This window comes from Dunckerocampus dactyliophorus, chromosome 6 (assembly GCF_027744805.1).
Source record: "Dunckerocampus dactyliophorus isolate RoL2022-P2 chromosome 6, RoL_Ddac_1.1, whole genome shotgun sequence".
NCBI lineage: Eukaryota > Metazoa > Chordata > Actinopteri > Syngnathiformes > Syngnathidae > Dunckerocampus > Dunckerocampus dactyliophorus.
The window spans coordinates 9,052,338-9,068,744 of NC_072824.1; the positions used below are offsets into that span (position 1 = coordinate 9,052,338).

A 16,407-nucleotide genomic window follows, 5' to 3' on the forward strand; every position below is an offset into this window, starting at 1 on the left:
ACTATATTTAAATATTTTATTACTGCATTTATTAGACAACCTGATTATTTAAATAAAGTTAAACCAACAAAATTGGAAAAAGACGTAAAGCAAAAGGCATAATGTAATGAGAAAAAGCAACAATGTTGATGCTAATAATTCACAATAACACAAAGCTATGTCTTTAAATATATATATATATATAATGTTTTTAGTATTTTTGCTAAAGTAAAAAAATAAATCCCGGGACAGGGGACGAGTACTCTGAAACGTTGGCAGGTCTGGGTGTGTTATTTACTGTATGTGCATATGTGTGTGTGTGTGTGTGTGTGTGTGTGTGTGTTCGTTTACCAGCTGGCAGTGTTGGCGTGTGGTTTCGTCATGCGTCTTTACGCAGGAATGCAGGACAAAGGTTTCCTGAGGCAGCTCCACCTTGTCGGCCTAGTAGCCCAGTTCGAGAGTCTACTCAGCACTTACAGTGAGTCAACATGCATTCTTACATTTGGCCTCTAGGAGGAGAACTGGAGGACTGAAAAAACAGCTCATAGTCATACAAGTGTAAAGGTCTCTTTTAGGTTTCAGCTTTAAGGGTTAGGGGTTTGGGTTAGAGGTTACGGTCAGAGGTTAGGTTTAGGGGTGATGGGTAGTGGTCAGGATTAGGAGTTAGGGTTTGTGGGTAGGGGTAGGTGTTATGGTTGGGGTTAGCTGTTACTGGTATGTGTTAGGAGAACGCTTACGATTAGGAGTTAGGGAGAGGGTTTAGGTGTTAGGGGTTAGAAGTATTGTTAGGGTTGGGTTTTGGGATAGGCGTAAAGAATTGGGGTAGGGTAGGAGTGGGGGTAGCCTTCGGGCTTTGGGTTAATCCCATAATATGCCAAACAAGGTGGCACAACGATCCAATTAAATGTCCACTTGTTTGTTGTCATCATCCCTTCTTGATGTTGCTATGGAAACCATCCCAAGGCGAAGAGATCGGGATGCTGGAGGACATGGAGGTGGGAATCTCGGACCTCCAGAGAGTGGTCTTCAAGATTACCGAAGCCAAGACGGACCAGCTGGGTGACCTTCAGCCTGTTGTGCGAGGCAGACGGTGAGACTGAAAAACAAAATATTAGCAACAGCACGTGTGCTTCCACCCCAGCATAATAATCATACAATGATCGTATTGACCCAATTATAAAATGACCCAGTTGGCACCAGCTGTTGGTTTGCAAGCACACTGAATTAAAATGCCTGACACAATCCTCCAAACACTTTGGTGGGATGTGTTTGGTTATTGTTTAGAAATGGCCATGCAGTGTGTGCTAGAAGGAACTGGAGTCCTTAAGACCAGGCTACTTGATAAGGTCAACTCTGAACAGGGCCGGATTAAGGTGTTTGGGGGCCCATATTGTCTGTGGGGGCTCCTGAAGATGGCCCCCAAGCACTGAAATTACCACAAGGAATATTTAATTGTTATGTATTGAGGTCTCATTTTACTCAGTGTACAGTTAGGTTTATTTTATGGCCATTAGGGGGCCTTGCAGTATAAATTTGGGGAGTACAAGGGTAATTTTGGTTCTGCCTCTGTGAACTTTCGACCTCCCAGCTTGTGACTAACGACTTCAGGGTTGTATCGGTCACTTAAGGAGCTCTGTTGAGGTCTCACCAGATGATTTTCCATCTGTCTTATCGTTGACCTTTCTTCCGGTTTTTCCAGGGACCACTTCACTGTGGAGGTCCCGCTGCCGGGCCCGGCCTTCCAGAACCTGCCGGAGGAAATCAAGGAGGGCAAACACCTGCGAGTGTTCCCGGTGCTTTTTAACGTGGGCATCAATGAGCAGCAGACAATAGCGGAGAGGTAGCACACATCTCTTTCTTGATTCTTTAACAACAACAAAAAAAGCAGCCAATAAATAAAAAGCTAAACGCTGGTTTGTGCTGCAGGTTTGGTGATATTTCCCTTCAAGAGAGAATAAACCAGAAGAACTTCGAGATGCTGGAATTTTATTACAAATCACTTAGTGAAAAGGTGCCACATGAATGTAAGTGTACACTGTTTATTATTATGATCGCTTATTAGCCACCTAGCTCAATGCAGCATGTGAATGACATCAGACCCACCCACCACTTGAATCACTTGTAGGATCTTTGACTTGCGTTCTTGCAGTAGCTTCTTAAAAACAGCAGGGCACTAGCTACTGTCTTATAGAGGATCTTTGACTAGCATTTTTGCAGTTGGTCCTTAAAAACAGCAGAGAGCTACTGTCATACAGGGCGTCTCTAAAAGCAGCAGAGCACTTAAAAACAGCAGAGTGAAGAATCTTTAACTAACATTTTAAAAGTAGGTCCTGAAAAACAACAGAAAGCTCCTGTCATAGGGACAATCTTTGATAGCATTTTTGCAGTAGTGCCTTCACAACTGCAAAAAGATCTTTGATTAGCATTTTTGCAGCTGATTTCTAAAAACAGCAGTTCACCCATATAGGGGATCTTTGGCTCGCATTTTAGCAGTAGGTCCTGAAAACAGCAGATGGCGCCTGTCTAATAGAGGATTTTAAACTAGCATTTTTTTCTGGAGGTCTCTAAAAGCAGCACAGCACTCCTGTCTTAGGGAGGATCTTTTGACCAGCGTTTTTTGCAAGCATCTGTTATATAAGAGATCTTTGATTTAAATTTTTTTTTGCAGCAGATTCCCTAAAAGCAGCACAGTTGTCTGTCATACAGGTGATCTTTGGCTAGCATCTGCAAAACAGCAGAGCACTCCTGTTATAGAAAGGATCTTTAACTTGCATTTTTGCAGTATGTCCTGACAAACAGCAGAGAGCTCCTAGCATATAGAAGGTCTTTGACCAGCGGTTTTGCATGAGAACAGCAGAGTTCTCTTTCATATAGAGAGTCTTTGACTAACATTTTTGCAGTATTTTTAAAAAACAGCGGAACACTCCCCTTATGGAGAGGATCTTTGACTAGAATGAGCATAGTGCTTGTGTTTTAATTTGTGATTACATTATTCATTTGATGAGGTAAAAATGTGAAGATGTGATATACTAAATAAGAATAACAGTCAAGGAAGAGGTCCGGCCCCCCAGTTCTTAGCTTCGTGGGCCCCAGAACCACTGAGTTGAGTAAACCTGCATTGCAGGAAAGGAATGATCAACTTTTATCGGTGGTGTCAGCAAGGTGTGGTCAAGCGAGTTAAGCACAGAGAAAGTGTTTGGTCATGAATTCATCACATGTTGTGTCTAACAGGTCTACCATGTTTCCAAAGCCAGACTGACATAAAGGAATTACTTGAAACCCTGGGCCAGAATGTAGTCACTAAGCGGCGGAAGAATGTGGAGATTCTGTGGATCGCTGCGGCGGTGAGTGGACGATTCTCACTTCCTGTTCTTGACAGGGAGCCTAAATTCCACTGTGTAAACACAAACGGCCTGTGTTGCATAAGCGCCGCATCTGCAGGACTGTGCAACACACCCACTAGCTCTAAAAGCTGCAGTTCAGAAAACACTCCAAAATCAAACCCATTCATGTCGACGTCCCCCATGCTGGCCGACTGACCTTGACATAAGCAGTTGTCAGTGACAGTAAAGCTTTCGTGCATGCGCAAATCTTTCTTTTGGTTGCTAACAATCGCCACAAAAAAATCTGTAGAATCCAGATTAATACCACCATGCTTGTATTTTGAAGCATACGTGGAACTTTGCACGTTGCTGTTGTCGTTTCACGCTGCTTGTTAACAATGCTACTACTGCTACTTCTACTGCTACTTTGGCTCTCAAATTTGATGTCGTCAGAAGCGGTCGACCATGTATGTCGACGTCGACTTAAGTGAGCAGTTTTTAGCAATAAGCAGAACACGGTGGACCAGGACTTGATGAGTTGGTCCACATAGATGGGAAATACCTGGTAGTATCTGCTTTTGCCAGTGGAAAAGCATGAACAGAGGATAGAGCCAAGCGGAGTGGGTACCGTACAATGGAAAATGGACTACTGTTTACATCACGACACATTCTCAAAATATAATGCAACAAGAAAACTACAAAAAAAATCAGCAGTAATTCACAAGAATCAAGTCAAAATAATATAATTTAATCAAACAAGAAAACATGGTGATTTTACGAGAAAAACGTAATATTATGAGTAGGGATGTTAACCGATAACCGATATTGTCAGACTCTCAATTTCCAATTCCGATATCAACCAATACCGACATGTGTAACATCACATATCTTTTTCTTGAGTAAAATTGTTGTAAAGTAACAATACTCTTAAATGAGTATAATTGTTTTTTTGGCTACTGAGTAGATAATTCATGTATTAATAAATGTAATATAAGAATACATTACGTTTCTTGTGCCTTGACTTATGTTATTTTTGGAAAGATTTAATTTGATTTTAGTTAAAGGGGTATTGTTTAAAATACATGAATTTGCTGATTATTATTTTGATTGATAACTTTCATGTTCTTACTTTCTATTCTTATTTTATTGCATTAAAACTACGATATATATATACTGTGTATGGTTTTTCGGCACTACTTTGTGCTCTACAGCTATAATGTAATGTGAATTGCTACTGCGTTGGATCAATAAAGTTGTTATCTTAGCCATCTGAGAAGATCTAATACATTGTTTTTGGTGCCTAACTGTTTCCCAAGTATATTAGGGCATGTGTGAATGTATAAACCAGAGGCATTAACTTAAATTTCTTTGTAGAAAGGCGCTTTATGAATTGCACATTTCCTTGTATTCACTTACACTGCAGCCTTGCCACATCCAGTATGGCGGAGACGCTGACGTACGGCTCAGCGAAGCGGTGTCTACGTATATGGTTTTGACAGCAGAGCTTCCTGTTTCCCAGTGTGCTTTGCTGTACTGTTGGTGTAAATAGCTACTAAGTTACATGTTTAGAGCTCACATAGTTGTCAGTTATTCTGCATTATTCGTTAGTGTCTTGTCTGTTGTTATCTACCTATTACGTTGCTGTGTGATGTTTCTTTTAGCAATTTCTTTAAAAAAAAAACAAAAAACAAAACACAGTGAGTAAGACTAGTGTGTGGAATGGTTTTGTCACGAGGTGGCGAGTGTTAGTGATGGATCCCAAAGCAGACAGCACCACACAAGTACAATGCAACAAAAGTATTTATTAAAGTACTACTAAACAGAAAAGTCAATGTCCATGAAAAAACACACAACACAAAATCACCGGCTCAAGTCACGGGAAAAAGGGAAAAGTAAACACTAACAAAAAACACTGCAACCACGGATAGCAGGGAAAAAGGGTAGAACAAAAAATCACTATCGTCAAAAGGAGATAGGGAAAAATACTCACAGTAGGCACGAGGTAAGTCCAGAATTAGGACAGGGGTACAGAACAAACAGGTAATCGTGGGAATCAGGCTTGCAGGAGAAGACGTTCTGGCAACTAGGTGAAGTTGCTGCCTGGTCTGAATAGTCCCGCGTTAATTGGACACAGGTGTGCCTGCTCCACCTCTGAAGGCTGAGTGTGCTGTGACGGACAACAAACATTAGGTGGCAGCAGAGCAGCACACTCACTCATGACAGGTTTTTAACTTTTAGTAGCCGCTTTAAATATTAAAGAAAAAATATGTAGGTTTTTTTAAGTCAGAATATGAGAAACAAAACAAAATAAAGTTGTCATTTTTGGAAAATTATTATAATTTTTTATTATAATAAAAATTATAAATTATTTATTATAATTATAGTATAATTATTATAAAAAAAGGTTGTGGAAAAATTCTAATCTGGGAATAAAGTCAAAATATTATGAAAATGAAAAAGAACATTTACAAAGATTATTTAAGAAGAAAGTGAAAATATTTGGAAAATGTAAAAAAAAACAAAAAAAAACCCAGCAACAATGGGGGAAAAAAAGAGCAAAGTGTCACGGTTTGGTGGAGCTGTGGAATGCTTGACCCCCAGTATGCAAACACAGAGGCAGAAGCATGCCAATAAAAATATTTTAATAACAAAAAAACGGTGCTCACAGTAGTGCTGGCTAAGGTAACAAAAGGTGACAGAGAAAAAGGCTCTGTGAAAATAAACAACTGACATAAGCAACATGTAAGTGAATCATTCAGGTGATGGCACAGGCGAGGAGAAACAAGTCAATGAACCAGCCCCGTCCCTGCCACGACGCTGGGCTTTTAAACCCCCCACTAATTGCAATTGTAACCAACTGTGCACAATTCCACCGGGGTAAAGCGGCTGCAACTTCCCCCCACCAGGAAGTGCAGTACTGCAAAATTAGAGTGCAAACAAAGAGCGATGTTCACACAAATAATAGTCTTCTTCACCTAAAACACAAAGCTGAGATGCAGCTTTTTCTTGAAATACATATAACTTCTTACCATATCTACGTGTTGCTTACAAAATATCAAAGTGGCCCTTGCATCCTCTCATTTTTCACTGTGTGGCCCTAGCTGGAAAACGTTTGGACACCCCTGCTGTACATTTTTCAGTATTGAACCAGTTTATTTTCATTTGCCCACGTTCAGATTTGCCGAAGGCTGAACGGCATCAGGTTCACCAGCTGCAAAAGTGCCAAAGATCGGACGTCCATGTCGGTCACGTTAGAGCAGTGCGCCCTCCTGCGTGATGAACACCAGCTCAGCAAGGACTTCTTCGTCCGAGCTCTGGACTGCATGCGGAGGTAAGGCTATGAAACTATCAGCCTTCATCAGTCAAAGGGTCACTTTAGCGAAATCACCAATGAACCAATATGTACTTCTCAAGAATAAATGAGGCTTTTGTCAAGCAGTCGAAGACATCCATAAGCATATTTATGAATGGTTTGTTTTATACGATTGTAGGATAACAATGACTAGAGATGGCCGATTATATTTATCCCTACTGAAAAAACTGTGCACTTTGAAATTGAAGCAGTGAAACAACAACATGAACATTTTAGGAAAAATACGTTTTTTTTTTGTTAAAAATGATTTTAAGAAAAAAGTGTCTGTAAAGGTTTTTCTATTTTGCTCATGCTCCGTTGGTCTCTTCTTGCTAGCTCAGCAGACAGACAGCTTCGCAATAAAGACTCCAGTTCAGTTCAGTTTCAGAGCTTTTACTCTGAAGCTCTGTAAAACTGAACATAGAGAAATAAAGCATGTCAGTTCACACTTGCATAAGATCCAAAATAATTTCTCTGTGATGTTCAATATAAACAAAATGCATTTAAACAAATGTGTTAACTTGATGCTAATTTACATGGAAAATACCATACACGGGCTAGCGTTTAGCATTAGCAATTTGGCAGCCTCCAAATATGACAATGACATAGATTGCTAAGATGCACTTTCCACTTAAACTACTGATACATAATAAGCATAAAACACTTATAGGCAAACATTTTCTAAAGCTTAACAAGAGACAGGTCTGGCACATTCAACATCTTCAACAATGGCGGTAGGCGACTAAGAAACGTGGATGGTCTTCTATGAAAGTGGGTTTCAAGCAGCACGACAGAGCGTTGCCACCACCACAGTTTTTCAAAAGCTAATGAATTAATAAACAATCACTGTTTCGTGGTTGACTATGGTCTATTATTCGTCAAAAAATATCGAAAGATAAGGTATTTGCAGCATTCTGGCCACTAGGCGTCATTCATGCTCCATTGAGGAGACATGACATTAGATTACATCCTCCTCTCATTCTGTGTGGAACTGGTAGGTTTGGCTTTGTTCTTCCTCCCCACTCAGTTTGAAACACTTTCTTAAGTTTAGAGTAAATAAATTGGAGAGGCTAACTAGTTAGCTCGGTAGCTTGCTATGCTAGCAGCAGCCGTCTTGGGAACGCGTATTTAGAAAGTCATAAACAGGTTTTCTATGATCTAACTAAAAAATATGTCGTTTATTAATATTCATTTCTGCTTTGCAGAATTTCACTTATCGGTCTGGTATAGAACCTGGTCTGGAACCAATTAACTGTGGTAAATGAGGGATGACGGTATTAATAGACCACACATTTTTTGGCTAAAAAAATAGTAATGATAATAGTGATGCAAGAAGGATGAGGGTGTAGGATTAAATAAGCTCTGCTTCTTCCTACTCCTTTTCAGACATGTGGAATTGTGATTTGTAACATGAAGCACTCAATGTAAACTGTATACATGTTTGACATAAATTAAAGCATAACCACATTGCCGCATAAAAAAAATCCCCTTCAGAATAAAAGTGCATTTAACACCCACAACCGACCAGTTGACTATCACTGGTTTAGAGTATCTAAAAAAAAAAAATGTATGGATGTGTCCGTTATTTGGGTTTGGGATCTGTTATTTGGTTATTTGGGATCTGTAGCTACAGATCTACTGTAATTCCATTTTCCAACAGTATGACCTGAAATTTGAGCGTGGTTTATCAGTAGAGTTTATACTGTTTCATTCCTAGTTGTGCCAAGCCAGCAAAGAGTGTGAAACGTCCTATTTTTGCTTAATAAAGATGGACACAAATACCATTCGTTTTGAAAGAAACCCTGTTGCATTTGCTCATCTAGCTAAACTGACCCTTTTAACATGCTATGCCCCGCCCCATTGACCACCAGTTTGGCACATGCATGTTCCCATGAAGGCCTCTGTCTCCATGGCTGCCATTGGCATCCTCACAATAAACAACCTTTGGACTTGAGAAAAACTGAGGCAGGTGTTTGAGCAAAGTTGTTGCGTTTCTGCGTGGAATGCATTTGTAGTCAAGCTTTTCATGCTTTCTGGTAAGCTCTTCCACCGGGGATACTTGTCTGAAAACAAAGCAAACAAGGCCGCTGTTTGGACCTGATGGACTGGTTGGCTCAGAGCTGCTGCATCCAATGTCGTGGAATGTAATTGGCCGCGAGTAAATGTGAGAAGCCTTGCATGGTATTTCTCATGACTTGATGACGTCAGCAAAAGGGCTGCGAGGCAAAGGTACGAGCATGAGTCATGGCCTGCAGGAACCACCCTAAACATTCTTTGTTCTCTGCTTCTACTCATTCTACACATTCTACAACTACTTGTTTGCTCACAGGGAAGTAAATACGTAGGAGTTTGTATCTACACTTACAGTGGTGTGTAAAAGTGCCCCCTTCCTGATTTCTTATTTTTTGCATGTTTGTCACACTTAAATGTTTCACAACATCAAACCTTTAAATATTAGTCAATGACAACACAACCTAACACAAAGTGCAGTTTTAAAATGAAACTTTTTTATTATTAAGGGTGAAAAAAAATCCAAACCTACATGGCCTTGCGTGAAAAAGTCATTGCCGCCTAAACCTAATAACTGGTTGTGCACCTTAACAGCAATAAATGCAATCAATCGTTTGCGATAACTTTGGTAAAGGTAATGGTCATGGTAATGGTTTGATTTATATTGAACATGCACACAAATTACACTTCACATCACATAACACAATTCACAGTTCCGCATGTCCAAAAAGGAGGAACTTTAAATGAGTCTCTTAAGTTGGAGGAATTTTGGCCCACTCATCTTTGCAGAATTGTTGTCATTCAGCCACATTGGAGGGTTTTCCAGCATGAAGCACCTTTTTAAGGTCATTCCACAGCATCTCAATAGGATTCAGGTCAGGACTTTGACTAGGCCACTCCAAAGTCTTCATTTTGTTTTTCTTCAGCCATTCAGAGGTGGACTTGCTGGTGTGTTTTGGATCATTGTCCTGCTGCAGAACCCAAGTTGGTTTCATCTTAAGGTCACCAACAGATGGCCGGACATTCTCCTTCAGGATTTTTTGGTAGACAGCAGAGTTCATGGTTCAGTTTATCACAGCATGTCTCCCAGGTCCTGAAGCAGCAAAACAGCCCCAGACCATCACACTACCACCACCATATTTTACTTTTACACCAGATGTAATGGGACCCATTCCTTCCAGAAAGTTCAACTTTTGTCTCGTCAGACCACAGAGTATTTTCCAAAAGGTCTTGGGGATCATCAAGATGTTTGGCAAAATTGAGATGAGTCTTAACATTATATTATTTTTTATTTATTTTGTCCAGTGTCTTTCTTATGATGGAGTCATGAACACTGACCTTAACTGCAAGTGAGGCCTACATTTCTTTGGATGTTGTTCTGGGGTCTTCTGTGACCTCTTGGATGAGTTGTCACTTCACTCTCAGGGTCATTTTGGTTGGCCGGCCACTCCTGGGAAGGTTCACCACTGTTCCATGTTTTTGCCATTTGTGGATAATGGCTCTTACTTTGGTTCGCTGGAGTCCCAAAGCTGTAGAAATGATAGATCTTAATTAATCTCACTTAAGTTATGTTTTAACAGGGGGCAATCATTTTTTCACACAGGGCCATGTAGATCAGGATTTTTTTTCTTCTTTAATAATAAAAGGTTTCATGTAAAAACTGCATTGGTAATGGTTTAATTTTATTTGAACATGCATACAAGTTACAGTGGAATACATCACATAGTACAATTCACAGTTCCACATGTCCAAAAGGAGTAGGAAGAAGCAAAGCTTATTTAATCCTACCCCCCATCCGTTCCACATCAATTGCAATACATGTCTTCAGTAGTGTAACAATGTGGTAATATAATTGTCAAGCTTTTTCCACAATCATAATAAATAATAATCATATATAATAATCATTCTAATAATAAATAAATAATAGTAAATACAAATAGACTTAACAGAACAAGTGCAAGACTCTTCTTCCTTGTATTTTGCAAACATCAACTGCTTGTATGGTTTCTTGAAATCGCTCATCTCGGTGCTTAGTTTGAGTTCCTTACTCAATCCGTTCCATAATGTGATTCCACATACTGAAATGCTGTGGCTTTTTAGCCTTGTTCTCACATATAAGTGTTTTAAGTTGAGTTTTTCCCTGAGATCATATTTCTCTTCTCTTTAATTGTGACCAACATGAAAACGAAAGATATCAGGAAGGGGGCAAACACTTTTGCACACCACTGTATATACCACGTAGGACTCATTATTGGTCTCCATTCTAACTTTTTCCAACTCTGAATGTGTACATGGACGGTTCCAAGGTGTAAAAGTCAAGGGTACACAAGCACAACCTTTTAGGGTAATAAATCTGAAACGATTTCAAATGTTGCCAGTGAATAAATGTTCCCCAAAGCTCCCCCAAGTCTTGGACAAATCTTCTGCTATTGCCAGGGTAAATGAATAAACACGGCAGGCACATGACAGCGGAAGTAGCGCTAATGTCCCACACAAATGTAGTAAGTGTTGCTACCTTTTGGAAAGGTAGGTGGGGCTGGTTATATGTTGCTAATGGTTAAATAAAGTCGATAAAGTGCATCCTGCATGCCGCCTTCCTCCATCCATTGAATTTTGTGCCTTATGTCACTTTTCTGCCACTCTCCCCGCCTCCCCCATCAAATTTGGCCGCCTCTCGTGCCTGATGTCATTTTCTGCCACCTTCCATGCCTTCCTCATCAAATGTGGCTTTCTCTTGCCTGATTGGAGTTTTCCACCACCCCCCCATTTCTTCATGCTCATTTTTGACTGCCTTTTGTGCCCAATGTCAGTCTTCTGCTACCCTTCCTGCTTGCATGCCCATTTTGGCCCTTTTTTGTGCCTGCTCCCATTTTGTGCCACTCTTCAGGCACATTTGTGGCTGCCTCTTGTGTCTGATGTCACTTGTTGCCCCATGCCATGCCTTCATATGCATTTTTGATCACCTATCTTTTGACCTGATCTCATTTTACTGCCATCCTCCATGCCTTCCTCATCAAATCTGACCATTTCTTGTGCCTGATGTCACTTTTCTGCCACTCTTCATGCCCATTTTAGACCGCCTTTTGTGTCTTATGTCACTTTTGTACCACCCTTCATGCCTTCCTTAACTAATCTGGCCACCTCTTGTGCCTGATGTCATTTTTCTGACAACCTCCAGGCCATCGTTTCTATTTTTGACCACCATTTGTGCCTGATCTCACCGCCACTCTCCATAACTCATCCTTTTCTGCTACCCTCCATGGCTTCATGTTCATTTTTGATTGCCTTTTGTGCCTGATGTCAGTCTTCCTGCCTATATGCCCATTTTGGCCACCTGTTGTGCCACCCTCCATACCACATCTTTGGCCGCCTCTTGTGCGCGGACTCCTCCTTCATGGACTTCTGGTACCAGGCGCTACTGTGCTCTCTTTAAGCCGTACCAGAAGTCCTCTATAGACTAACCCTGCATTGTTTCGCTCTTTCTCTCTCTGTCTGTCCGCCGCGATGGGCGTCCCCACCCATACATCCTCAGTCGGCTGTCCCATGGAGACTTCGGTCGCTGGGAGGACCCTGAAGCTGGTGCGGCGACAGAGAACAAACCAACATCCCGTCACTTTTATCCCATCGCCCTGCTGCTCGTTAGCTCCCACCTACTGGTCGTTTGGCTCATTTTAAGTCTTGTTTTTCTGCTTGCAAAGTATCAATAAAAATGACATCAGTGACATCTTTACTCATTTTCTCTTTTCTGTCTATGCTGATTATTCTTTTATGGGAAAGAATAACAATCAATCCCAGCACTTTCACTGACAATCAAGTGTTGTTGACAGACTTAGCAATTTAATATGAATTATTTTCTGATTGAAGTGCAAATCTTCATGCTCTGCTCTGAACTAACGTTATTAAAGGACAACTGCAATGTTGGGGGAATTTTGCCCATCGCCCACAATCCTTACGTGAAACATGAGCACTCATCTTTCCTCTTTCTGTGTGTTCTAAAGACAGAAAAACAGTTAGCATGCGGGAGCTAACAACGCACGTCATGGGACACGCCTGTTGTGACTATTGTAGCTGGCGTAGTTGAGGTCACTGCATTGTACGTCAGCGGCAGTCATTTTCGCTGTTTACGTTGTGCATATTTTGTTTTATTTAAGAAATGTACTTGTTTATATTTGAATGTTCTACATGTTCTATGCACAAAAATGACTGTTTATACAACTTTTAGTATATTGTGAGTGAGTCAAGTCATATGTGACAGATGTAACCTGGAAGTGCTGAAGAGAGAGCGGGAGCGTTATAAAGCCCTCCAAAAAACCTCCAACATGGTTTTATATACGTGCTGTGACCATGCACTGACAGCTATATTCATGACAACATGCAGTACTTACAGTATTTTAAACACTACCACAACTTCTTTCCTGGTCACATTGATTTCCCAGAGCCCATTTATAGGAACTAACGCTACTTCCGTCAGCAATAGCCGCATAGAAAGCACGTGTCTGTTTGCGAGTACTAATCAGGGCAGACTTTGTGAGAGCCGTCGACAACAACTACGTGCTTTTTGGACAAATGAGGATCCAGAACCTTATTTTTTGGAGGCTGAATATGCAGAGGATGAGCTACAGGTTTTAGAAGCTGAGCGGGCAAGAAGAGAGAGTAAAACTTGGTGGCAGACGGGGTCCAAGTCTTTACGCAGGCATGACTTGGTGGTGTAAATGTGGCGCTTACCAAGCCATGGTGACAGAAAGGGAGTGTTTCCGCTGCACTGAGTGGCATACAGTGTTACCATCGATGGAAAGGCTTTGTGTGTATGGCGAGGAGCACAGGTCAGTTATGTAAATACAACACTGTTGGCCTTTTTGGAGGGGTTTTTTAGGGCTGTATAGTCGAAATAGGTGTGTCCCGTTACGTGCAATGTTGGCTCATGCTGGCTTCTTTTTTAGCTGTTTTTCTCACTTTAGAACACGCAGAAAAGCAGAAAAGAGACGTGTGTGGTTATGTTTCACATAAGGATTGTAGAGGATGGGCGCATTTTTTTTAAAGTGCAGTTTTCCTTTAAAACCACATTAACATTAATTCCTACTAACATATCTTGCTGTTTTAAGATTTGGCTTTCATTTATTTCTAATTTTCACCTCTTTCTTCTGCCCTTAAGTTTTTTTAGTCGTTTTAGCAGCATGGCTCCAGGGATGCTAGCAACACTTAATTCAGGTTGACGCTTTGGTTTCAACATTTTAACTATTGTTGCTGGCAATACCTTTATTTAATTGAACTTAATGTCATTTCATTTCAATTTAATCTATTTTTAAATGACAAGAATAAATATTGACTCAGTATTGTCTTTTCAAGTTATTATGCATACATTTTTATACATTATATATTTTTTTATGTTTTTTGGTTGAAATCGTGAAATGCTAATTACGTCAAACCGTTCATGTAAAAATATGAAATAAAGTTGTTGTTTTTTTCTTTATTTCATCGCTTCTTACACAGCAAATGCAAGCTATCTGTCTAGAAAACATTTGCTAATTTACATCCAAAGGGCATAATTAAACCCCTAACTCAAAATGTTAACTTGACTTCATAAACCGTGTTAGCCACCTTAGCTTTAATTGTGATTATGGCGTTGTTAGCATTTAGCCTTTTTTTGTTTTGTTTTGTTTTGTTTTTTTTACATTTCATTAAATAATTTGTTACAGAGCAAATGTTAGCATGTTCACTGTCTAAAGAAGTACAGTATCTGGCTTTAATCCTAGTTTAGCTAACAGTTGCTAATTACTGCCTTAGCTTCCATTGTGTTTATGGTGTTGTTAGCATTTTGCTTTAGCTTGTTCCCAAAAAATGGCAATGAAATGTATTTATATTTCACATGGATTTGTACATGAAAACGTTTCAAACCTTGAAGTGTAGTTTTTCATTGAGGATTTTACGTTAGATAAACCATACCTACCAAGTCTTTGTCCCCCATCTACACGGATTTGTGTCAGCTGGTAATATAAAATCTTCACGGTTATGTGTTTTGCAAGCAGATAATGACTTGCTAGCTATAATCATGCACCAATTTGGGCATCATTTCAGAATGCAACTGCTTATTAAAACACAAAAGCCATAAAAACAAACGTCATTTCAACTTTTTAACAGACCGTAGTTTGGCTTAAGTCCACGTTGTCCTCATGTTAGCATCTGGGATGCTAGCTCTTAGCCATTCAGTAAAGCACAAATTTGAAGGGCCTGACATTCTTGCCAGGTCGTCCATCTTGCTCCATAGTGAATTCAGGCTTCCCATGATAATAGAAGGTACACATACATTTACATTACAACCGAATTGATTATGTGAGGAGTGCGTAAATTCTTTTTCTTTTTTTTATTCAATCAGGTTTTATGATTAGTATGTATTTTATTTATAACAATGATTTACCAGTTTAATTGAAATGTTTCTCTAGTTGTACTTGTACTTAGTTGAACTTTATTAGATTATATGTTTTATTAATTATTATTTTGTAAAATAACAGTAATTTAATTAATTTCACTTTTATTTTGTTGTAATTAATGAATTAGGTGTAGTTAACTAATTTAATGTAATTTATTCTTTGTTTTTGTTCTACTTTTAATTATGAATGATTAAGTTAATTCATCTTGTTGAAATAACGCATTTAAAAACCCACTATTTTCACCGATTTTCTTTTTATTTATTTTTTTTTATTTGATTCTCCCCCTTGTCAGAGAAGGATGTCGCATCGAGAACGTTGAAAAGAACATTGGTTGCAGGAAGTACGCCTTCAACATGTTGCAGCTGATGGCCTTCCCAAAGTGCTACCGACCGCCCGAGGGCACTTACGGCAAAGTCGACACTTGAGGAATTAAGCCGAACGTGACTGATGATGTTGTTCGTGTATTGTGCTCGTCGCCTGGTTACGACACCACAAGCATGTCAGGAGGAGGCTGAAGGTACGGCGCAGACGGTCACCTTAGAGTTAAAGTGCAGCTAAAAGTCAACACATCATTTCATAATACTTTATCACAAATACTCTAATTTATTTTTATACACACTGAACACAATGTTGCATTCTACAGGGGGGATGACCCACCCGACTTACTGTACAAAAAGGCTGTCATTTGTTACAAATGTACCATTTTTCCAATAAAACTGTCTTTTCATTCACTTGTCATGCATATTATTAGAATGGATTTATTCACAATTTGTAATCATGTATGAAGAATATGACCAAATGAAGCCGTACATGACATATACAGTATGTAACATCATAGGAATAAGGATGTACTGTATCATTCGCTGAACAAGCTCAAAATGTTTCAACAATGAAGTCGTGATATTACGAGGAAAAGAAAAAAAAAACATTTGAAAAGAATAACATGTAGTGTGACGAGAAAAAAATCTGAAGAGAAAAAATGTATTTTACAAAAATAAAATGGTAAGTTATGAGAAAAAAAGATGGGAGTAAAGTTGTAACGCTGCGAGGAGAACATAACGCAAGAAAATTGTTATTTTGCAAGACAATATTCAAGGAAAATGTTGTAATTTCACAGAAATGACATCATAATGCCAGGAAACAGTTGTCATTTTATGACAATGAAGTATAATATTACCAGAAAAAAGCCAAGTATGAGAATAAAGTCGTAATGTTGCGTGAATGTTTTACATTTACTACAAGAGGTTCTATGATAGGAAAAAGAATCAAATCTTAGTATGAGACAAGTATAACGTCATAATGTTACGATAAAGAT

The 16,407-nt window shown here is 39.5% G+C and overlaps 1 protein-coding gene across 4 annotated transcripts in view; it reads left to right on the forward strand.

Moving 5' to 3' along the window:
- The window catches only part of inpp4b (inositol polyphosphate-4-phosphatase type II B), a 234,838-nt gene extending 218,520 nt beyond the window's left edge, over positions 1-16,318 (forward strand). For 3 of the 4 annotated variants that reach the window (XM_054780106.1, XM_054780108.1, XM_054780109.1), the window contains 7 exons: positions 334-457; positions 943-1,069; positions 1,679-1,819; positions 1,906-2,003; positions 3,211-3,323; positions 6,479-6,633; positions 12,197-12,394. In XM_054780106.1, the coding sequence (XP_054636081.1) occupies positions 334-457; positions 943-1,069; positions 1,679-1,819; positions 1,906-2,003; positions 3,211-3,323; positions 6,479-6,633; positions 12,197-12,371 (933 nt within the window). In that variant the 3' untranslated portion in view covers positions 12,372-12,394. Of the gene's footprint in view, positions 1-333; positions 458-942; positions 1,070-1,678; positions 1,820-1,905; positions 2,004-3,210; positions 3,324-6,478; positions 6,634-12,196; positions 12,395-15,384 lie in introns of those variants that run through there. The other variant, XM_054780107.1, reaches the window with a different exon arrangement.
- The last annotated feature ends 89 nt before the right edge of the window (positions 16,319-16,407 follow it).